Source organism: Lethenteron reissneri, chromosome 55, assembly GCF_015708825.2.
Source record: "Lethenteron reissneri isolate LAM-NWPU_2019-01 chromosome 55, ASM1570882v1, whole genome shotgun sequence".
Classification (NCBI taxonomy): domain Eukaryota; kingdom Metazoa; phylum Chordata; class Hyperoartia; order Petromyzontiformes; family Petromyzontidae; genus Lethenteron; species Lethenteron reissneri.
Genome location: NC_083833.1, coordinates 8,273,235 through 8,297,174, shown reverse-complemented (window position 1 = coordinate 8,297,174; position 23,940 = coordinate 8,273,235). Strand labels below are relative to the sequence as shown.

The 23,940-nt window shown below is 54.0% G+C and overlaps 1 protein-coding gene across 1 annotated transcript in view; it reads left to right on the top strand.

The window, feature by feature from the left end:
- Positions 1–23,940, top strand: part of IPO9 (importin 9) — a 75,977-nt gene that overhangs the window by 18,334 nt on the left and 33,703 nt on the right. Inside the window, 8 exon segments of the mRNA XM_061574256.1 lie at positions 5,296–5,351; positions 6,235–6,386; positions 13,974–14,072; positions 15,382–15,488; positions 19,833–19,972; positions 22,266–22,425; positions 22,586–22,812; positions 23,493–23,641. Coding sequence (XP_061430240.1) covers positions 5,296–5,351; positions 6,235–6,386; positions 13,974–14,072; positions 15,382–15,488; positions 19,833–19,972; positions 22,266–22,425; positions 22,586–22,812; positions 23,493–23,641 — 1,090 coding nt within the window.

Genomic DNA, 23,940 nt, shown 5'->3' with positions numbered 1-23,940 from the left:
TCCGCGTGCGCTGGGTGATACGCAAAGGGATTGGGGCAGCGGTTTGTATAGAACTGGGGGGCGGGGGTTTGGTTGTAACCTCATTGCCTGTGAGGTCGCGACCCCCATCTCTCTGCCCGTGACGGTCATGTGACGCCCGCCACTGCTGTCGCCCCTGTTCGACGGCTCGACGCGGTAATAATATTGCGATATTGCGACCGTGTCGCCGGTATCGGTATGGATTTCTGCGTTGATGACAGGGCACCCTCCGCTGCCACCGCCGCCCCTCTTGTGCGTGCGAGTATGGATTTTATTCCAGAAAAGCAAAAAATATATATTTCACGTTTTGCCTGGCCGGCCCCCTCCCGCCTCAACCCATTGTCTCTCTATCAGCGGCAGCAGCAGCAGCAGCAACAAAGCGGCTCGCTTGATGGGATGTGCGGACCGATGCGCCTTGCGTGATTTGCGTCACACCATCACCGCCCCTAGCCATCTCCGCCCGCCGCGCTCGCCTGCCCCTCCCCCCCCACCCCAGCGGAGCAAACGCGGTCGCCGCTTGTGATCGGTGCGTTTCGTTGCCGCAAGCCGCGAGCGTACGATAGTCTTTAAAAACAAAAAAAGACCCCGGCACGAACCTCGAGTCGAGCGATTCCTCCCCGGTTTTCGTGTCTTTTGTCGTGCAATTAAAGTAATTTGCCATCGTGCAGTCAGGACGGTTAACCACCGCTTTTAGTGAAAGCGTAAATGATAATAATTGTTGCCTTTTTGGGTCACGACAGCCAGGAGCGCCGCCCCTACACCCCCCCTCCGCTCCTGTAATTTGAACAGTTATTAAATTATTTCGCGCGCACGCAACGCTCGCTCATCACGTTTTAAGTCTTAAAAATATATATATATTTTCATTTTTGAGTCCCTGCACGAGTTTGTGCGGAAATTATTCACACCTGGGGAGCGGAGGTGTGAGATGTGGGGCCACTGGTGTGTTGTGGCTCTCTGGTCTGTGGTCATGGTGTTGGTGTGAGGTGCGCGTTTTGATGAGGCGTTGGTGTGTGATGACAATATTGACACGCACGCGACGAGGGTGTGAGACGCGGGTGTTTGTGCTCGCGTAGGTGTGAGATGAGGGGGGAGCGGTAGGGTAAGCGGTTAGCGCTACGCTGCGCTACGAACCTGGCGACCCGGGTTCGATTCCCGCTCACGGTCAACACCGGTGACGATTATCTGAACCGGTCCTGGGCCTCCCCTAGGTCGACTCAGCCTCAAGTAAGTACCTGGTTGTGATGTGTAAACATCGCCACTGGGGAGACCAAGGCGGCCGGGCATGGCATTGGCCACCCGCCCCCTCGTGTGCCGGTGCCGGCCTTCATAAGTGCTCGTTAACAGCGCTTGCCCCAACAGTCTGTGCAGGCTATATGGAGGATCTTTGTCTTTTGTGAGATGAGGGTGTGAGATGCGGCTGCTGTGAGATGCGGCTGAGTATACTCCCCCCCTCCTCCTTCCCCTCCTCCCCCTCCTCCTCTACCACCAATCACCACCCCTCCCCACACCGCATCTCTACCAAACCTTTGATGTTTGTGCGTCGCCGTGGGAAACGGGGCTCGCTTAATTGAGGTCGTTATTCCACAAAGTGGGTTGGGTTTTTTTTGTTGTTATTCCTTTGCGAAGCAGAAGGGTGAGAGAAAAGGAAAATGGAATTGCGGGTCACCTTCCTTGGTGGCGTTGCATCTCAGGGGGCCGCCGTTTACAACGCCACTTCAGAACATTGGGTGGTCCTAAATTCAACATCGTTTAACCCCCCGATAGGTTTATATATATTAGGGTGTACTGTATACATGTATATAATCGGTCGCTTTCATTCCTCCGTAAATGATTTATTGCAAACGTGCGATCGGTGCACTGTCAAGGAGATGATGAATCCGCTCGGAAAGCTCACAGATTGTTCGGCAATCCCACACATTTTTAAAGCAGATTTTACGTGATGGATGATTTTTTTTTATTTTTTTATTGTGTAGTCATAAGAAGTACAGTCTTTCCTCCTGTAACACGGTCGTAGTTGCTGTGTTCCTGAAGAACAGCGTGTTATGGAAAAATTGCGTCATAATAAATAAAATGTAATGTAGAGTAAAGCACAGTCTGCGATAACACGTGAGATGCGCACGCAGGCCGAAGAAAGACCGAGGCGCTTGGGTAGCATCTAGAAGCATCCAGCAGCATCCCGCCTTGTGCGACGCTGCTACGCCGAGGCAGCCGTACGGCTGCTTATTCCTGCTCGGGCTGTGACGTAGTTTCGGTCACTCGAGCGCGTTATATCCAATTGGCGTCCACGTGATAAAAAATGTTCCCTACTACATCCTTCATCGCGTCATATCAAATTCGCTTTATGAAAACAACACACGGATTTGGAGGAGAACAGACCGTAGCGTCTTTTGTGTTTAGCAGTTTCCTCGACGTTAACCAGGAGGTGAACGATTCGGCACGTTGACACACATGGAACTCTTTTCTGTGCTTGAGAACCCAGTTACGTCACCGGCGGCTGCAACCCACCTCGGAATCCAAGAGCTCTCTGCCCACGTGCAACGGGCAAATCGGAATTATGCGCGTAACGGATCGGCGATGAAAATTGATCGTTGCGGTTGGGACACACACATGGAATTTGTGTGTGTGTGTGGGAGAGCAGGATATGATTTACGCACGGTGCATGTTAATGAAATGGAATTACTGCACGTAGGGTAATGGAGCGAATGAGACGGAACAAACGAGACGGAACAGATGAGACGGAACATCAGAGAGGGGCGAGACTGTGAGGTTGATCAGAGGCTCTGGAGACGTTGAGCCGCTGCCAGCCTGGGTTCCAATCCGGGTTTTAGCCGCCCGTGATGAAACTGGTGATGGAAGCGAGCGATGGTGGTGACGGCGATTGTGGAAATGATAGTGGTGGTGGTGTTGGTGGCGGTGATCGTGATAGTGGAGGAGGTGGTGGCGGCGGATGTTTTTTTTTTCTTTTTATTGCAACAAAAATTGCGGGCCCGGTACAATGCGTCGCTGCCCAGTCGGCGAGGGGCGAAAGAAATCCATGGGAAATTTTGAGCGGCGCGTCGAGGACGGTTGTAGAAGAGGTGAAATAATGCCTGCTGCCCTAACCAAGTTGGGACACCGTGTAGGGGGAAGAGTGAAGATTTTGGGTGGTGGTGGTGGAAGAGGGGGGGGGGAAGATAACGAGCATAAGAAGGGAATACCTAGGGGGGATAGGAGGGGGGCGATGGCGACGTTGGTGGCGGTCGTGGTTGCGCTGCACTACCACCGCCGACACCCCTGGTGGGGGGCAGGGTTCGCTCCTTTCTGGTTGCCCGATGTCATTTTCCCGGCTCCGCGGGGGACACCTGCCCGTCGAGCGGTGGGCGCCGGCCCGCCTGACGGCGGCGTTGCTCGAAGCCCCGATTCTCCCCAGGCCGCTCTCTCTCCCGCTGAGTGAAGCGTGCGCCGTGGGAAGAGCTCCGATGATAGTAATCTTGTCATGGGGCGCACAACAGGTCCGCGGAAATCACAGGGTGCGAGCGGGCGGGCGGGCGGGCGAGCACTCGTGTCGGCCATGGCTGAGAGATGTCAGACGTGCGAGCGGCGAGCAGCGATTCCGCTAAAAGCTTTCGATGGTTTCTGCCACTGCGATGGGGGGGGGGGGGGGGTGAATTTAGATGACTGTTTTTTTTTTGCTTGCTCTTGGTCTCTGCGTGCAGAATCGATGCCTCGCCACCGAAAATAGAACAGAAAATTTGACAGCTAATTATTGAAATTTAAGGTGCAATCTGGTCGCTTGCTTGAGCACGCGTGCGTGCGTATGTTTAGGCGTGTGTGCGATTGCGCGTGTGTGTGTGTGGGGAGTGGTAGTGCAGTGGTTAGTGTTATGAACCCGGACACCCGAGTTCCATTTCCGCTCACTGCTAGCGCCAGTGACGTTCATCTGAACCGGTACTGGGCCTCCCCTAGGTCGACTTAGACTCAAATTAGTTCCTGGTGCGATGTGTAAAACATCGCCACTGGGGAGACAAAGGCGGCCGGGCGTGGTGCTGGCCACCCACCTCCTCGTGCGCCTTGACGTCCGTCAAAGTCGCTCGTGAACAACACTCGCCCCACCAGCTACGGGGAGGGGGGGGGATCTTTGTGCTGGTGTGTAGGTGTGCAAGCATATGCTTACGTGCGCGCATGTGTGCGCGCGCGATCACTCCCGCGTGTATGCATGCGCGCATGCCGCCACATTCCTCGCTCGCTCGCGCTCCGCGTCGCGCTCGTTTCCCCCGCCCCCCTCCCCGGCGCTCGCCTCTCCATTCTCGAGGGGAAATTCGGCGCGCACCTCCACGTCACCTGCTAATAGCGCCCGCACGACCGCCTGGGTCGGCGCCCCCCAAGGCGTTCGCTCGCCCGCCGTGATTTAGACAACATGTTTCCAGCGGGCTGCCCTTGTCCTCTGTCGTCACAGCCCCCCAAGGCTTTTATATATTCTAGATTTGAAGCTTTCGTGACTGCAAGGATTTATATATATATAGGCACCATGGTGGCGAGATGTTGATTCCTTCGCCTGGTATACAGGATATCGTGGGTTTGATCCCGATCCTCACCCCTGCTGTATTTTTGGAGTTTGCGTGTGTATCCCTGTGGTCTTGTGTATTTTTCTCCTCCGGATTTCCCCCTCATTTATAATCAACATCAAGTGAGTAGAGTATTTGTACTGCTATACGTTTCCACGTGATGATAAGCTACTTCAGTGGGCGATCATTTGTGGCCAGATCTATTTTGAAAAAGAGCTACATAGCTCAGTGGGGCCTTTACCTGGTAAAATAAAAAAGTGTTTATAGTTTTATATATATATTTTTTCCCCTGCTAGGCTCGGTGCCTGCATGTGCACTGCACGCTTTGAACGCATGACGTCCACACACACTCGCTCTCCGCGAGGGTTAAAGCAGCCACGTCACCCCCCCCCCACACCACCACCCTTGTTTTGATCCCCAGTGTGGTTTCATCCTCGCGGCTTTCGCCGAAACGCGGCACGGGATTGGCAATGGCGGCCGCCGAGTATGACGCTGACCGCCGCGATTATGGTAACGAAGGTGCCGTCGCTGGCTTCGTCGGTCGGCGACTCCGATTGAAGCTAACGGCCGGCACAGGCGCGGTTGATCGGCGATGGAAACGTAACAAACGTTCGATTGGCGGCCCCGAGCTCGATGGTTGCGTGCGCGTGTGTGTGTGTATGTGCGTGCGTGTCGTTGTTGAGTTGTTGACGCCGCCACGGTGAGGTTTCCCCCCTTGATCACGCTGTACATACGTCCGCACGGAGGTGAACTTCATGGAGGAGGCGTCCGACCCCGTCGATTCAGACGGTGCGCGTCCTCAACTCGCGCATTGCCTACTCACGGGCAGTGGGGGGGAGAAGGGGGAGTGGTGGTGCAGTGGTTAACACCGCGAACCCGATAATCCGAGTTAAACTCCCAGCGATGGCTAACATCAGTGATATCTGAACCATTACCGCCGCCGCTACCCCTCTCCTACCTCCAATTAGCACGGTTGGCTACGTATGGTGCGAAGGAAGTTCAAGTTCAGCAAGGTGGAGGATGGTCAAACGACCCTCACGAGCTACACGACGTGGATAGGCCATCTACGCTTCTCACTTGTGTTTGCAATTCGCTAGACTTGTTTGCATTTTAACTAGGAATTTTATCACCAAGCAGTGGATTGGCAAAGGGCTGTAGAAGAAAATAATGTGTTTATTGCTCACACGATGCATCCGAATGACTTCTTTCACAGTTACCTGTCACTTTCCTTGTCACTTGGTGCTTTCTGGATGACCTTTGACCTTCCCAGTGATCTGTGGCCTTCCCAGTAAACTAAACAACTATAAACTATTTTTTTTATTTTACCAGGCAAGGACCACTGAGCTACATTGCTCTTATTTAGAAGCGACCTGGCCACAAATGATAGCTCAACAAAGTGGCTCATCATGTGGAAATTTATAGCAGCCAAATACTCTTAAATGCATGTTTAAGAAAAACCAGACGACCCGGAGAAAAATCCACGCGAACTCTAAATATAAAAGTGTCGGGGGGACGGGGGAGGTCGGGATCGAACCCACGACCTCCCGCGTACCAAGCGAGGGCGTTAACATCCCACCACCACGCCGCCTGTGACTCGGTGACGTGTGACATCTCTGGCCTGACCCTAACCCTGCCCCTTTGTGCCCCCCCCCCCCGCTCTCTGACCACGCAGGCGAGGTGCTGGGCTTTGAGAACCTGGTGTTCAGCATCTTTGAGTTTGTGCACGCGCTGCTGGAGGCGCCGCGGTTCCGCGGGACCCTGCGCAAGGCCCTGCCCGACCTCATCTACTACCTCATTCTCTACGCTCAGATCACCGAGGAGCAGGTGACCACGGGGGGCTGTTTGTGTATAAGGGGGCTCCCCCGGTGGCTTTGTTCGTGGGGGGATCCTGGCTGCTATGATTGTGTACAGAGCCGCTGTAGGGTTTGTGTCTGCGTGCGTGCGTGCGTGCGCGGTGGACCGAGTTCAATTTCCGCTCATGGCCAACACCAGTGATGATTATCTGAATGGGCCCCCCCCTAGGTCGACTCAGCCACGAATTAGTGCCTGGTGTGGTGAGCAAACATCGGCGCTAGGGAGACAAAGGCGGCCGTGCGTGGTGTTGGACACCCACCCTCTCGTGTGTCGTGCCGGCCTTCATAGGTGCTCGCGAATAGCACGTGCCCCATCACAGGGGGCATCTTTGTCTTTGAGGTCACTCTGAGTGTGAGATGGGCAGAGGTGGCTATGCACGCCTGCAATCCACCACTCTGGAGGCGAGGGTTGGTGGGTTGTCGAGAAGGTGCTATGCCCTGACTCGCCAGGAGAAGGCAGTACAGAAAATGCACTAATTGCCATCTTTTTCAATCTGTGTTGCCCCCTCACGCAAGGCGTGGGTTTCCTCCGGGCGCTCCGATTTTCTCCCGCATGTATGAACACTCATCAATAATTGGCTGAAAGCCTCTTAAAATAAAAACAACCAATGCAGGACCCTGCTTAAAATGAGTCCGAGGACATAAGTGTGTCTCTCCTGGATAAATAAGTCAATTAATCTTGATTTGAAGCTTTCGTGACTGCAGGAATCCATACTCTGGTTCTTTCGGTAAAGTCACGTAGGTAGAAAAATAATAATAGATCACGACGTTTCGATCGCAACACAAGCGACCGTCATCAGGTGGAACAGATGCAGCAGTTATCCTGCCGATCTATTATTATTTTGCTACCTACGTGACTTTACCGAACGAACCAAAGAGTAAGTAAATTAATATATATTTTTATATTTATGGGTTATGCATGTTCGTGTGTCGCTGCCCTGAGGAGCCTGTGTGCGCGCTTAGCCCTGCGGGGCTACGTGTGTGTGCGGCTAGCCCTGCAGGCTACGTGTGTGTGCGGCTAGCCCTGCAGGCTACGTGTGTGTGCGGCTAGCCCTGCGGGGCTACGTGTGTGTGCGGCTAGCCCTGCAGGCTACGGCAGTGAGGACTAGCTCTGGGGGCTATGTGTGAGCAGCCCAGAGGGTTTAGCCATGTGTGTGTGTGCGTGCGTGTGTGTGTGGAGCGATAGTGTAGCGGTTAGCGCGCTGCGCTATGAACCCGGTGACACGGGTTCGATTCCCGCTCTGGCGGCCAACACCAGTGACGATTATCTGAACCGGTCCCGGGCCTCCCCTAGGTCGACTCGGCCTCAAATGAGTACCTGGTGCGGTGTGTAAACATTGCCATTAGGGAGACAAAGGCGGTCGGGCGTGGTGCTGGCCACCCACCCCCTCGTGTACCGTTCCGGCCTTCATAGGTGCTCGTTAACAGCACTTGCCCCTACAGTCTGTTAAGGCTATATGGGGGATCTTTATCTTTGTGGACTAGCCCCTGGGGGGGGGCTATGTGCGAGCGAATATCCGTGAGGTGTGGGCCAGCCTTGGGGTCTACCTCATTCTCGACACAAATCACCGAGCAGCAGTTGCTGCCGTGAGGGCTAGCGGGCTGTGGGCAGGCCCTGGGATCCATGGGCGCTGTGTGGTGGGGCTGCCTAGGGGCTAAGAGTGAAGGGTACCTCTCAGGACAAGGAGCAAAGTGCCCTCTGCAGCTTTCTGTCAGGGCACTGCTGAACGCTTTAAAAGGGCACCTGCAGCCACTTGCCCACATCATTATGGCCAAGGTGTCTGCAGGGGGTGGTGCAGTGCAACAAGTCCGTTGTTGTGCTGTACTATCCATGATGCCAGCATCAAAGCTCCCTCCCCCCGCCTTCTCCGAACTGGTGAAGTAACGGTCACATAACCCCTCGCGAACTGAATGGGCGTTGTTGGGGGGGGAGGGGGAGAGAGGGTGGGGGGGGGGGGCGGCACCTCTTCCGGCCGTGGATTGATGCGCACGTGCACGTCGCGAGCGCTCGCGTCGTCGGCGCTGATCGGGGAGTCGATGCGCCGTTACACGCCCGGCTTGAGGCGCCGCCCGTCGGCGGGGGCTAACGATCGCGAGATCGCACGCAGGCAAATTCCGCAGCCGCGACGGTCTGGGGAGGAAATTGGGAAGCAATTTGACGGTGGGGGCTGATAAGGCGGTGAGCAAACGAGGATTGGGAGGACTTGAGTTTTCGAGCGAGCTCCTCACGCTCGCTTATGATTTTTACATTCTGCGTGCGTGCGCCGCCCCCCCTCTCCACCTCCCCCCCCACTCCCCATGCTTTTATCTAAATGTTAATTTGTGGCTTTGGCGGTCCCCGCATGCCGTTGGCAATTCAGCTCACGCTCGGCGCGCCATTAAGTGTGCTAATGAAGTCTGCGGCTGCCGCTTTGCATACCGAGTGTGTGCCGCGCGGGGGGTCCGCCCCGTGCCTTCGCTCCCGGGGAAATGTTCCTTTGGCTGCTTTAACCCTTCCAGCGAATATCTCTCTCTCTTGCCTCTCAGTCAACAATGGTCACGCTCTCTTTCTCGCTTTCCTCTCTCTCGCTCTCTCTAGCGCTCGCTCTCCCGCTGTCTCGTTCGCCCTGTCGCTCGCTCGCTCGCCCTGTCGCTCGTCTCTAAACGCTCGCTCTCTTGCTCACTCAACGCTCACTCTGACACTCGCTTCTCTCTTTCTCGCTCACTCTGATGCTTGCTCCCCCGCTCTAACGCGAGCGGAATAAGAATTTATGTCAGCGATGGATGGAGGGGATGGAGCCTCGGGCCCCGTTGCTGCGAACAGGGAGAAGACGCAGCTGACGGTGATTTGTTGCGAAGCAGAGGTCGGTGAAGTTGGGAGGCCCAGCCAGGACCGACTCCTGTACAACTTGCCACACTGATGCTCACCGTAGCCAAACTTTTCCGCCGCACACGAAAATACCAAAACAAAACAGAGCTACAACGATGGCAGGCAATTCCCAAGTGATACTTGTCTGAGAATTGAGCGAACGAGCGATGTTGGTGGACTCATTCACCCGCCTACTCGCCCACCCACCTACTCACTCGCCCGCTCGATTACCGCACCGCAGGTCGCATGAAACTCTTCTCTTTCTGCTTCTTCCCTACGCTACTCCACTTGGGAATTGCCTGCCATCGTCTGTTCCCGTACGCTCCAAGCTCTTGTAATAAATTCAGGAAATTGGTTACACGCTCTTGCCTCCTGAAACTTTAACAATAACAGCAAAATTAAACGCTTTCAGCAATAATGCTGCAGTGCCCTTGAAGAGAAAACGTTGAGCATAATTAGGCGACGTTTCAGGCCATGGCCCTTTTTCACAGCACACACAGAGGAGGCCGGAGAGGTGGTCCCTGTGTGTTGCTGGCCACTTTGGTGTTCTGGGCCCTTTGGCCTGCGCTGTAGCGACCCCCCCCCCCCACACACACACGTACAGAGCAGCTGCTTATTATGCAGATTTGAAGTCTGTGCATTGCATCATACGGCCAGAGCTATCTTGTCCTCCCTCCCCCCAATTGATCATCACCTCCCTCTCTCCCTCCCCCAGCGTGTGTCCCCCCAACACCCCCACCACCCGCCCCGAACTCCCGTGCCGTGTTGCGCGATGGCGGCCGCGCGTTAATAAATTCACGTCGGCGCCAGCGCGGTAATTGCGCACGCCTCGTTAAGTCGCGACGCTCGGCCCCGCCCGCCGACCGACCACGGCGTGAGCTCCGAGCGCCGCCGCGTGGTTCCTGTGCCGTCGGGAGGTGACGGGGATGCGGCCCGTGCCGTTGCGCTTGCCGCGATCGCCGCTCGCTTTAAACAGCCGGGTGGCGGCACGTGGCTGACGCAGCGCTGTGCAGCCAGCAGCGAGGGCTGGTGGATCACCGCACGAATGTTGCGAAACTCGCGTTACCGTGGGCGTCGAGGAGGTTGCCGTACGCTGGCTCGACAGGGGAACGCGGTACGGCAAAGTGCGGGCTCATATCAGAGCGGCCGAGTAATCCACCACAGGAAATGTAGTCGATTCCAATTTTTAATCAACTTCCGTTTCTAGGTCTCATTGTGGCAGCTCTTCACAGTTTGGGTTTGTGCGCCACTCTCCACTTCGTGTGCTTGGAGCCACCCAGCAAACGGCCGTGCACATCGTTGAGAACTGCCCCTCACACGTGGTGGATAGAACATGGAGCGGGGAGCTTGATTGAACTCGATGGGATTACTGATATGGATACTGATCTGTGTATGTACTTATGTATGTTGAACTTCTTTCGCACCATACACAGTCAACCGTGCTAATCGGAGGTGTTAGCAAACACGAGAGGTCACTCAATTTAGATTCACCTACTCGTTTAGTCACTCGCTCACCCACCTAATCACTCGCTCGTCCACTCAGCAGCTCACCCACGAGTTATCTCATGCACTCACCCACTCACCCACCCACCCGTTCACCTTGAGGGCGGTGGCTACGGGCTCGAACGAACGGGCTGATTGAACTCGATGATGTGGCAATCAGGCGGTCGAGTGATTCGGATATATCGACCTGCGAGAGCAGAACACACGAGTGGGCAGGATGGCCTCTTTCGGCAGATACGAGGCGGTCTTGTTCTGCCCCCCCCCCCCCCCCAAGAATGAAATGAAATAACAAAATAAACGCAGAAAATAGAAGTTGTAACGATGCCACCCGTGTCGCCACGTTTGATAAATTGCCGCAATTCCAGGGGTCACAATTCAACCCGTGGGCGGATTGTTTATTTAATTTTTGTTTGCTGCATGATATACATGTATCTACAGCGGTGTAATCCTGTAGAATCCGAAGCGGTTTAAATCTAATCGGATATCAGAGTGCAGTGAATCGGTAGAATCCATATTGGTGTGAATCTTTAGAATGTACTACTCCGTATGAATGTAAGTAGTTTACGCTGCCATGAAACGGTTTGATTCCCCTGCGCTTTAATGCGTGAGTCGAAGGGGTGATGTGTGCCTGTGTGAGACAAGGTTTATGTAACCGCGTTGGCGCTGGGCACACGATTTGGGTGCCTCTCATGATCTAGATAATAATACGGAATACGGTGTTTTTTGTTGAATGTGTGTGTACGTATGTTGAACTTGTTTTGTATATACGTGGGGAACGGTAGTTAGTGCAGCATTTAGTGCGCTGCGCTTTGAACCCGGCGACCCAAGTTGAATTCCCGTTCTCACGGTCTAATAACAGTGGTGAATATATGTTGCAGTTTAGAGTTATACTTAGAATTTTAATATAGATTGTATTGTTATTGTGATCTAACATCAAACTGGGATTTTTGCACATTTTTTGTACGCAGTATAAACGTATGGTGCTTTTTCTGGAAGATTTAATTGTTTTTATAGAGGATGTTTAAATTTGCGTGCAGTAGATTTTAAATGTATTTTGTAATTTATCGTTTGTTGCGGTTGCACCCGAACCAAGAGCTGAATGGCTCACAGGGTAAACCCAAATAAATGAAATTAATAAATGCACCGGTTCTGGGCCTCCCCTAGGTCAACTCAGCCTTAAACGAGTTCCTTGTGTAGTGTATAAACACCAGCAATTTGGGGAGGTAAAGGCGGCCGGGCATGTTATTGGCCACCCACCTCCTTATGTGCCGTGCCAGCCTTCATAGGTGCTCGCGAACAGCACTTGCCCCCAAAAACCTGTTGAGGCCATGAGGGGGGATCTTTGTCTTTACGTACGAATATTTTCTGGCACCCTGGTAGACAGAAGTAGGTGACTAGGAGCCACGGTTACAGCGAGAGGTTTCTCCTGGTCTGTCGCGTGCAGCAATGTTGTCCGGTTTTCTGTCGCAGGCAGACCTGGCTGATGCTAACACTCGTGTTTCGTGGGTCCCCTTTCAAAATGTGTTGAGATGAAACGCGACGTGAAGCACTGTGAGATGTCCCGGTGTATACGTGGGCGGATCTAACATACTGTTTTAAACAAGTTTTGCTGGCTGGACGGCTGGCACGCGGGCAGGCAAGTGCTCAGTGGTGACGTCACCCGCATCCCCACAGTGTTGCGCCGGGTTAGTGAGTCGTGCTGACATCACACTTCGCCCCCCCACCCACCCTCTGCCCCAGCAATGCTTGTCCAAAACCAAATCATTGTCATCTTTAGGACTGCGTGAGGTCTTGTTATTCCCGCAGCTGTAGGATCCGTGGATTCAAACGCAAAGCCGAACACCGGCGTCCGTCGTGCGACATCAGAGGCGCGCACGTTCGCTCGCGTCTGCACCTGGGGCTCCGATGAATGATTAATGGGAGTAATGTGCACTCCCCTGGGCGGTCTCTCCCGCGACGTGTAACCCCTGTGGTGACCAGCGCGTGTCTCCGGCTCTCCCCACGGAGCGAACGCCTCGCTGGCGGAGTTGAACGCGAGCGTGCGCACGTGTGTGCGTATGTACCGTGCGCACGCACGCACGCACGCGTGTGTCTATCGTGTCGTATGGGGAGCGGTAGTGTAGCGGTTGGCGCGCTGCGCTACAAACCCAGTGACCCGGGTTCTATTCCCGCTCATCGCCAACACCAGTGGCGATTATCTGAATCAGTTCTAGGGCTCTCCGAGGACGACTCGGCCTCAAATGAGTAGCTGGTGCGATGTGTAAACATCGCCACTAGGGAGACAAAGGCGGCCGGGCTTGGTGTTGGCCACTCACCCTCTCGTACGCCGCTGCCAGCCTTCAGAGGTGCTCGCTAACAGACACAGACTATCCGGCTATCCGGATAGTCTGTGTCTTGTGTATCGTGTGTACGTACGCTGGCCAGGTGGCTCAGCTGTAGAGCGACCGGATCACAGTCGGCAGGTTTCGAGTTCAACTTCTGCTTTGGTGGGAATGGGGGGGGGGTTGACTTTGTCCGTAATATTTTCGAGACGGATGCGGCTGCCTGTAAGCCCTCTCGCGAAGGATCGACGCGATGGGACGGGGAGAAGGGAGATGGAACGAGGAGACGTGCGGTGGTCGGCTGATGTTCTGCTTCTATCCGCGTGAACGGATTCGTGGGGGGTGTCGAGGTCACGTTTTGGGAGGGTGGGTGAGGTGGTACTGTGACTGTGAGTGAGTGAGGTGGTACTGTGACTGTGAGTGAGTGAGGTGGTACTGTGACTGTGAGTGAGTGAGGTGGTACTGTGACTGTGAGTGAGTGAGGTGGTACTGTGACTGTGAGTGGGTGAGGTGGTACTGTGATGCAGAGGGAGGGCGACTCATTCCTAGTGGAGGCCGAGCCGTCCCACAGACGGGGAGCAATCGACTCCCCATCTGAGTGTTCGTAGCACTCCGCAGGAGCCTCGGTGAGGGACCATCTGGCAGGCTGCCTGCCGCTCGCCGTTACCCTCGCCATGCCAGAACGCTCGCCGTGCCGTGATGCTCGCTGTGCCGTGATGCTCGCCGGGCCTTGGCGCTCACCGTGCCGCTCACCGTGACACTCGCCGTTCTGTGGCGCTCGCCGTTCCGTGACACTCGCCGTTCCGTGACGCCCGCTGTTCTGTGATGCTCGGCGTGCCACTCACCGTGACGCTCGCCGTTCCGTGACACCCGCCGTGCGGTGCAGGTGAAGGTGTGGACGGCGAACCCGGAGCAGTTTGTGGAGGACGAGGACGACGACACGCTCTCCTACTCCGTGCGCATCTCTGCTCAGGACATGCTGCTGGTGAGGGGGGCAGTGGTGGGCGTGGGGGGGTGAGGCAAGCCGGTGGCCCTGGTGGGGCTAATGGTGGAAAGGGTTACGGCAGTCAGTGTGTCAGGGGTGATAAGGACACAGAGAGGACGCATTGTGCGTCATGTGACTCTCTGTATGCGTGTGTGTGTGTGTTTGTGTGCGCATGGCTGTCCGCGCGTGCCTGCGTAAGGAGTGGGGTGCAGTGGTTGGTGCACTTTGCGAAGACCCCGATTTGATTCACGCTCAAGACCAATTCCAGCGGCGAATACTTTAACTGGTCGTGAACATCCCCTAGGTCGACTCGGCCTTCAGTGAGCACCTGGTGCGGCATATAAAGCATCAGCACTGGGAAGACAAAGGCGGCCGGGCGTGGTGTTGGTCACCCACCCATTCGTGTGCTGTGCCGGCCTTCATAGGTGCCATTAACAGCATCGCCCCAACAGTCTGTTCAAGGCAATTCAGGGGATCTTTGTGTGTGCGTGCGTCTTTTGAGTATGCATGCATGTGTGCGTGCATCTGTACGTTCGTGTTTATTTGTGTCCATGTCCGTATGTGCGTGTACGTATGCACACAAATGTTTTATTTGTGTATGCCGTTGTGAGTTGGCGCAGTTAGGAGCACAGGTGGTGCATCTGTTAGTTACCTCAGTAAGTCCAACTCACAGCACCTGAGTCTGTCCCGTGACCTCCAGCCAGCAGCGAGAGCCTTCCGCACTTCACGAGACGACTTCAAAGCGCACCTAGCCTGGCCCAAGCGTTGTAGTGACGTCACTTTAAGAACAACGGAACTACCTTTATTTTACCAGATAAGACCCACTGAGCTATGTAGCTCTTTTTCAGAAGCAATCTGGCCACAAATGACAGCCCATCGAAGTAGCTTATCATCACGTCGAAATTTATAGCAGCCAAATGCTCTAAACACGTTGTTGTTGATTCTCAATGTGGAGGGAAAACCAGAGGACCCTAAGAAAAATCAACGAGACCACTCCAAATATACAGCAGGCATCAGGGTTGGGATCAAACTCACGACCTCCTGTCTACCAGGTGAGGTAGTTAACATCTCGATTTAAAGCTTTCGTGACTGCAGGAATTCATCTTCTTGGTTCTTTCGGTAAAGTCACGTAGAAAGGAAGTAATAAAATAATAAAAAATAAAACATAATAAAATAATTATTTTGACTTTACCGAAAGAACCAAGAGGATAGTTAACATCTCTCCACCATGGCGAATGGCGGTTGTTGTTGGTGCGTGCGTGTGTGCGTGTGTGTTTGTGCGTGCGTGTGTTGCCTGCCTGTGCTTCAGGCGATCATGGCGGAGTTTCAGGGCGACAGCGCAGCGGCGCTGGCGGCAGCGGCCACGCGGCACCTGCAGGAGGCGGAGCAGGCGCGGAACGCCGGCAGCTCCTACTGGTACGATCGCGTCCGTTCGGTGGCGGGAGCTCTGTTACTTTAGCCACAGTGCACGGTAGGAACGCTCCTCAGCAGCAGCAGCAATCAGCGTGATTCGCAACCTTCCCCCTCTGTACGGCGAACAAGGGCCCGTGACTGCCAGGCATCATTTCCCCGTTACCTCTCCGCTGCTGTCAGCCTGAACTACAGCTCGTGGTAGAAACTCCCCGCTGCAGCAGTGACTCGCAACCTCCTGCTCTCTATACCAAGGACCAGGGCTGTCGTTTCTCCTTTGCGGCCCCACCCAACGTATCGCTCTTCGCTCCACCGTGCACTCCTAGATTGAAAACGAATTTCTTTAGAACTGCTTTTGGTGTTTGTTTTGTTGTCTTTCCCTCGCACCTCCGATTGTCGCGGTTGGCTACGTACGGCGCAAAAGAAGTTCCGCATGATTACATACAGCTCACGGTAGAACTCTCGTAAGCAGCAGCGTGTTTCACAACCTCCTCTTCCTCTCTATACCAAGGACCAGGACCGTCATTACCAGGCCATCGGGAATGTCACCCCTGCTGCGCATTCGCAACAGCAGCAGCTTTGAATCTACACCGATTTTTAAGAGACAATCTTGATTTTAAGCTTTCGTGACTGCAGGAATCCAGACTCTTTCGTTTTTTCACGTAGGTATAAAATAAAATATATCACGACGTTTCGGGCACAACACAAGCGTCCATCATCAGGTGGGAAAGCATGGTCTGCTGCTGAGGCAGACTGTTTTAAAAGGCTACACCCATTTCAAACCTTTTAAAACAGTGCCTCAGCAGCAGACCAAGCTTTCCCACCTGATGATGGACGCTTGTGTTGCGCCCGAAACATCGTGATTTATTTTATTTTAAGAGACACTTAAAGGCCCCACCTCTTTGTTAAAGGCCCCACCTCGTTGGATTCCCACTCCCGAGCAATAATAGCGGCGAATATCTCAACTGGTCCTGAGCCTCCCCTAGTTCGGCTCAGCCTTAAATAAATTCATGGTGCGGTGTGGAAACATCAGCGGTGGGGAGACAAGGGCGGCCGGGTAGTGGTGTTGGCCACGATGCCCTCTCGTGTGCCGTGCCGCTTTCATCGGTGCCACTGCTGCTAGCTAACAGCGCTTGCCCTCACAGTCTATGAAAGGCTTCATCGGAGGTCTTTGCCTTATTTTGTCTGTGTGAGATTCCGTTTAGCTTGTGGTTATGCAAGGGAATACGCACCCCACACGCGCGTGTTATTGAGTGATTTTGTTTGAGAGTGTGTGTTCACGCGTGTATTGATTGCGCGGGCGACGCGTGTGCAGTTGTTCGTCGGCATGCTTGAACGCATGTGAGTGCGTGAGAGTGTAGCGGTTAGCGCGTCCCACTACGAACCCGGCGACCGGAGACGATTATCTGACCCGGTCCTGGACCTCCCTTAGGTCGACTCCACCCCCTCGTGTGTTGTGCCGTCCCTTCATTTCATTTTTCATTTCAGTTTTCAGTTTCATTTATTAGGTATAACCCTGTGAGCCGTGCGGCTTTTGACTCGGGTGCAACCGCAACAAACAAAAACATGAACAAGAAACATCCTAAAGTGACTACACGCAACAGAAAAATCCAGGAAAAAACAGCAAAGTCTTCCAGAAAAACACCGCATTTCAACGCTGTGTGCAAAATTCCCAGTGGGATGCAAGTCAAACAATAACAACCATGAGACAATTTAGATTAAAGTTATCAGGCTAACTATGTACTACAACAAACAAACATGGCTAAACCAAAACGTTTTCAAAATCACCAAAATAAAACTATAAAAACAATGTAACAGTGATCATAGGAACTGTGATTCAATTTGAACAATAAACGATATAAATAACATGTACTACCAATCTTTCCAGCCATAGCTAGCTGCATGAGTCACTCCATAACAGCAGGAGTATCAGTAGCAGTATCAACATTTATCAATACACCTTGAAAGATCAGCACACTACAATCAAAACTCCCGCTACGAACCCGTCGACCCGCGTTCGTTTCCCGCTTAGGTGCTACTCGTTAAAACAGCACTTGCCCCAGCAATCTGTTAAGGCTATACGGGGGTATTTGTGTTGACGCACGCACGTGGGCTCATGGGTACGCTGCTGAACTCGCGCCGCCGATCGCTGGGGGTCGTGGGCCGCGAGCGAACGAGCGAGCCGCTGGCGCCTCCTCGCTGTCACCCCCGTTGAGTCTGACCGCTTGAGACGTGGCCTACGCGCTTGGAGTTTTGCTTGCTCACGCACACACACGCGTGTGTGTATGTGTGCGCTGCGCTACGAACCTGGTGACCCTAGTTCGATTCCCACTCACGCCCAACACCAGTGAGGATTATCTGAAGCGGTTCTGTATCTCCGTTAGGTCGACTCAGCCTCAAATGAGTACCTTGTGCGGAGTGTAAAAATCGCCATTCGGGATACAAAAGCAGTTGAGCGTGGTGCTGGCCAACCCAACCACCCCCTTGTGTGCCGTGCCGGCCTTCACATGGGCTCGCTAACGGCACTTGCCCTATCAGCCTGAAAATGGCTATATTGGAAATATTTTGTCATTGTTTGTGGGGTTGTGCGGTAATGTGGAGCGTGTGAACCCAGTGTGTGTGCGCGTAGTCTGAGTAGGCGTGCTTGAACGTACGTCTACTAGTATGTGGCCTGGGGTGAGGACATGTGCATCTGAGAGTGTTCGTTTGCATGTGTGTCTGTGTGCGTACCAAGACGCGAGTGTGTGAGTGCATGCCTTTGTGGGTAAGTGAGTGAGCGAGTGTGCGTGCATGCCTTTTCTGAGTGCGTGTGTGTGTGTGTGTGCCAGTGTGAGGAGCGATAGTGTCGCGGTTAGCACGCTGCGCTATGAACCCCCGCGACCCGAGTTCGATTCCCGCTCACGGCCAACACCAGTGACGATTATCTGAACTGGTCCCGGGCCTCCTCTAGGTCGACTCGGCCTCAAATAAGTACCTGGTGTGGCGTGTAAACATCGCCACTGGGGAGACGAAGGCGGCCGGGTGTGGTGCTGGCCACCCACCCCCTTGTGTGTCGTGCCGGCCTTCATCGCTGCTCACGAACAGCACTTTCTCCAAAAGTCTGTTAACTCTTTACGGGGGATCTTTGTCTTTTACTCGTGTGTGTGTGTGTGAGTGAGCAATTGAGTGCGTGCGTGAGTGTGTACACTGTCGAGTCGAGCTGACAGCCCTGCTCGGACAACCCGTCACTGGACCTGTCACTCTGGATTTCTCGAACAAGAGACATGCTTTGCACTGACCCAACTTGCTCATTCCAACTATATATATATAAAACACGTATTTATAAATATATACTTTTTTTTTCACGTTCTGTAACAAACGCAGAATGTGAAGTCATTGGCTGGATGCGTTCGCCTCTCGGCCGCTATTGTGCACGGTCGGGTGGCTCGTTTTGATTATTTAGTGCCGAGGCCGGCATTGCGTGGCCCTGCCTTCAGATCGCCGCCGTCTCCGAACCACCCCCCCCTTACCCCCCACAGCTTGGCTTTTGTTGTCCCTCGCTCGCCTTGTGGTTCTCCCTCCCCTGGCTGGCCGGCCAGATCCAAAATCCGTCTCATCGCCAGCGAAAATCTGTCGCTTGCAAGCTCCTAATGTCATGCCGTGAATGCCTCTTCCCCCTCGCGCTATCAGTCACCACCACCGCCACCTGCCCCCCCCTTCACCCTTGAAGTGTTGGCGGAGACACGTGCGTTGGCAACGTTCCGGTGGACGTGACGTTCTCTCGGTGACACGTTCTCTCGGTGCTGTGGATGTCGCGCGTGCCGTAGATGACTTGTCCCGATGGATATCTGCCGGTGGATACGTGCTGGACGTGACTTGCCCTGGTGGTCACAATCCTGCTAGACGTGGATATGCTAGTTGGCGATTTGTGCTGATGGACATGCACTGCGCATGACCTGTGCTGACGGTCACGCTGTGGATGCTGAACTGTGTTGGTGGACACGTCCTGGTGGTGGACACGTGCTGGTGGATACGCGCTGTAGGCGATGACGACCTGTGCTGGTGGACATGTCCTGGTGGATGTTGCGCTGTAGGCTATCGCCTGTGTTGGTGGACACGTGCTGGTGGATACACACTGTAGGCGATGATGACCTGTGCTGGTGGACATGTCCTGGTGGATGTTGCGCTGTAGGCGATCGCCTGTGTTGGTGGACACGTGCTGGTGGATACGCGCTGTAGGCGATGACGACCTGTGCTGGTGGACATGTCCTGGTGGATGTTGCGCTGTCGGCGATCGCCTGTGTTGGTGGACACGTGCTGGTGGACACGCGCTGTAGGCGATGCGACGTGAGCGGGTGGTCGTGTGCGCAGGTGGAAGCTGCACGAGGCGTGCATGCTGGCCCTGGGCTCCGTGAAGGACGCCGTGATTGACGCGGTCCGCAGCGGCAAGGTGCAGTTCGACATGGACGGCTTCCTCACCAACGTGGTGCTCGCCGACCTCAGCTCGTCCGGTGAGCCGTCCCTCCGGTGGTGTCGATGGCTGTGGCACTTCTCTCTCTTTTTTTAAATCCTTTATATTAAGTTCGCTTGCTTGCTTGCGCGCTTACGACCGTGCAAATCTTTCGGTCGTTTTTTAACCCACTTCCCGTGATCCAATCGAGCTGACATTTTGCACACAGACTCGTTGTGCGTGACAATTTATTTTCGTGAATTTTTTACCCAAAATTTTACACTTTTTAGGAAAAAATAAATTATATTTAATTACCAATTGCTTAATGGTGGCAGGCAATCATCTGACCCATAGGTGGCAGCCATCTCAAGCCAGAGGACGAGAGGACTCTAGCCGCCACGCATATAAAGGATTTATAGTGAAAAACTTAGTTTTTACGGGTTAATTTTTTCTTGTTTCTTTTCACTTTCACTCCTACTGCCAACCGAGGTGGCCCGGCCCAGCCTGGCCTGCATGGTACGGGAGGCGCCGGGTTGTTTTTCCACTGCACAACCCGAGCCGTGCCGCTAACCTTGCAGGCAGCGAACGCGTCGATACGCACAAATGACAAACTAAAACTATTTTAAACTATTAACACATTTTTTAGCAGGTAGGGCCTGCTGTGCTTATACATCTCGTTTTCAGAAGCAACCTTGCCACAAATGACAGCCCATCGAAGTAGCTTATCATCACATAAAAATTTATAGCAGCCAAATGCTCTAAACACGTTGTTGTTGATTCTAAATGTGGAGGGAAAACCAGAGGACCCTGAGAAAAATCTATGAGACCACTCAAAATATACAGCAACGAAGTGGCTTATCGTGTAGGGGCCCCTAGCCAGGACTTTTGAGATCCCAGTGTAAGGGTGTGATTGGCTCATGTAGTTAGGGTTAGGGGTAGACCTCGTGTGAGGATGTGATTGACTAGTGTAGCTAGGGTTATCGGTAGACCTCATATGAGGATGTGATTCGCTAGTGTAGTTAGGGTTAGGGGTAGACCTCGTGTGAGGATGTGATTGGCTCATGTAGTTAGGGTTAGGGGTAGACCTCGTGTGAGGGTGTGATTGGCTCATGTAGTTAGGGTTAGGGGTAGACCTCATGAGGATGTGAATCGCTAGTGTAGTTAGGGTTAGGGGTAGACCTCGTGTGAGGATGTGATTGACTAGTGTAGCTAGGGTTAGGGGTAGACCTCATATGAGGATGTGATTCGCTAGTGTAGTTAGGGTTAGGGGTAGACCTCGTGTGAGGATGTGATTGGCTCATGTAGTTAGGGTTAGGGGTAGACCTCGTGTGAGGGTGTGATTGGCTCATGTAGTTAGGGTTAGGGGTAGACCTCATATGAGGATGTGAATCGCTAGTGTAGTTAGGGTTAGGGGTAGACCTCGTGTGAGGATGTGATTGGCTAGTGTAGTTAGGGTTAGGGGTAGACCTCATATGAGGATGTGATTCGCTAGTGTAGTTAGGGTTAGGGGTAGATCTCGTGTGAGGATGTGATTCGCTAGTGTAGTTAGGGTTAGGAGTATAGCTAGTGTGAGAATGTGATTGGCTCATGTAGTTAGGGTTAGGGGTAGACCTCACTTGAGGATGTGATTCGCTAGTGTAGTTAGGGTTAGGGGTAGACCTCGTGTGAGAATGTGATTTGCTCATGTAGTTAGGGTTAGGGGTAGACCTCACGTGAGGATGTGATTCGCTAGTGTAGTTAGGGTTAGGGGTATAGCTAGTGTGAGGATACGATTGGCTCGTCTAGTCAGGATTAGGGGTGGAGCTAGTGTGAGGATGTGATTGACACGTGTAGTTAGCATACCTGTTAACCCATAATGTTTACCCGTATTCTTATACAGGGAAATTGAGTGCTTAGATCCATACGGCGTGCAGCCGTTTCAATACGGGCAAAAAACATGTTTTTGTCTATTTGTTTGTATTTCTCCCTTGTGATGGGACTTTGTAGGATGAACGTTGACATTTATAAGGGCACGGGGTGACCAACAAGGTCTGTATTGAGTCAACGTGTCTCCGGTCACAGACGTGCCGGCCCTGCGCGCAACGTTGTTAAACGGCGATGGCGACGTTTGTCTGTAACGTCCCTCTGTGCGCGTCTGTCTCCCACCCCCTCCACGCACCGCCACCTCCGCCACCACCACTGTACTGCCACCGACCTACCAACACCACCACCACAATGACTGTTCTCACTATCTCCACCATCACTATAACTCCTCTTACGATTCCAATCATTACTAATATTCACCACTGCTATCATACCTTCACCATTATACCACAACCACCTCAACTACCACCACCACCCGGGTACCGCCGCAGCCTCCCCGTTCCTGCTGGGCCGAGCGCTGTGGTCGGCGTCGCGCTTCGCCAGCCTCATGACACCGGAGCTGGTGCAGCGCTTCCTCCAGGCGACCGTGAGCGGCCTGCACGACGCTCAGCCGCCCTCCGTGCGCATCTCGGCGGTGCGCGCCGTCTGGGGGTGAGACTTGCGCTGCAGGGACGCGCGCCACCACCGCGGCGCCGTGTCTTGACCCCATAGATTGTAGACCCCCCCCCCCGTGAGAATTCCTTACTCATGGAAAACCTTTCGCCCCGTTCCCTGCTGCCACCACTTCCCGCTGCTGCTGCTGCCGCTGCAGCTACTGCGACCAGCTGAAGCAGGCGGGCAGCGTGCAGGTGCTCCGCCCGTTCCTGCCGGCGGTGGTGGAGGCGCTGGTGCAGCTGGCGACGCACTTCACGTCGGACGTGCTCACGCTGGTGATGGAGACGCTGTGCGTGGTGTGCTCCGTCGACGCCGACTTCACGAGCAGCGTGGAGGCCAAGGTCTGCCCGCTCACCATCGCGCTCTTCCTCAAGTACAGCAATGGTGCGTGCGTGCGTGACGTGTGGGAGAGGGTGAGTGCGTGTGTGCAGAGAGCGGGGAGCGGTGGTGTAGTAGCGGTTAGCGTGCGCCGGGCTACGAACCCGGCTACCCGAGTTCCATTGTCGCTTACGGCCTACACCAGTGACGATTATCTGGTGACGGTGTGAACATCGCCAATGGGTAGACATTGGCGGTGCTGGTCACCCACCCCCTCGTGTGCTGTGCCAGCCTTAATAGGTGCTCGCTAACTGCACTTGTCCCAATAGTCTATTAAGGCTACATTTGGATCTTTGTCTTTGAGAGTGGACGAATGTGTGCGTTTGATCAATAGGAGTGCATGATAGTGTGTGGGAGAGTGTGAATGAACGAGTTGGGAGCCGTAGTGCAGTGGTTATTACTAACCCGGCGACCCGAGTTTGATTCCTGCTCAGGGCGTCCCCTAAGTCGACTCAGCCTCAAATGAGTATCTGATAGGGTATATACATATCAGCCATCGGGAGGCATAGGCAGGCCGGGACGTGATCCTGGCCATATCACACTCTCGTGCGCCGGTGCCGGCCTTCATAGGTGCTCGTTAACGGCACTTGCCCCAACAGCCTGGTAAAGGCTGCACGGGGGATCATGGTGTTTGTGGGTACGCGTGGATGAGGAATGTGATGGCGGCGGCGGTGTTTTCCCCGTAGACCCCGTGGTGGCGTCGCTGGCAGAGGACATGTTCAAGGGGCTGTCTCGTATCGAGGCGTGCCAGGCCCCGCTGCAGATGCGCCTCATCCCCACGCTCGTCAGCATCATGCAAGCGCCACCTGACAAAGTTCCCCAAGGGCTATGCTCTGTACGAAACACACTTATGCACGCACGCACGCATACGAAGCCTAAGATGCCCCTGTGCAGCCTTTGTGCACGCCTGTGCAGCAGAAACAGCAACCGCAGTAGCGGCTTTCATTCACTGCCTGCGGGCCTACGTGAGCGTGGTGCTGATAGCAGGTCGGCGGCATCGCTTGTGCCAGGATCGGTGCACTTTGAGGGCATGTGAAGTGTAAAATTCTTGTGGCACAGACCCAGGTGTTATGGGTTAGTCGACGCACTCGTTGTCAAAGACACACCTCCAAACGCTCATTCTTACGCTTGTCT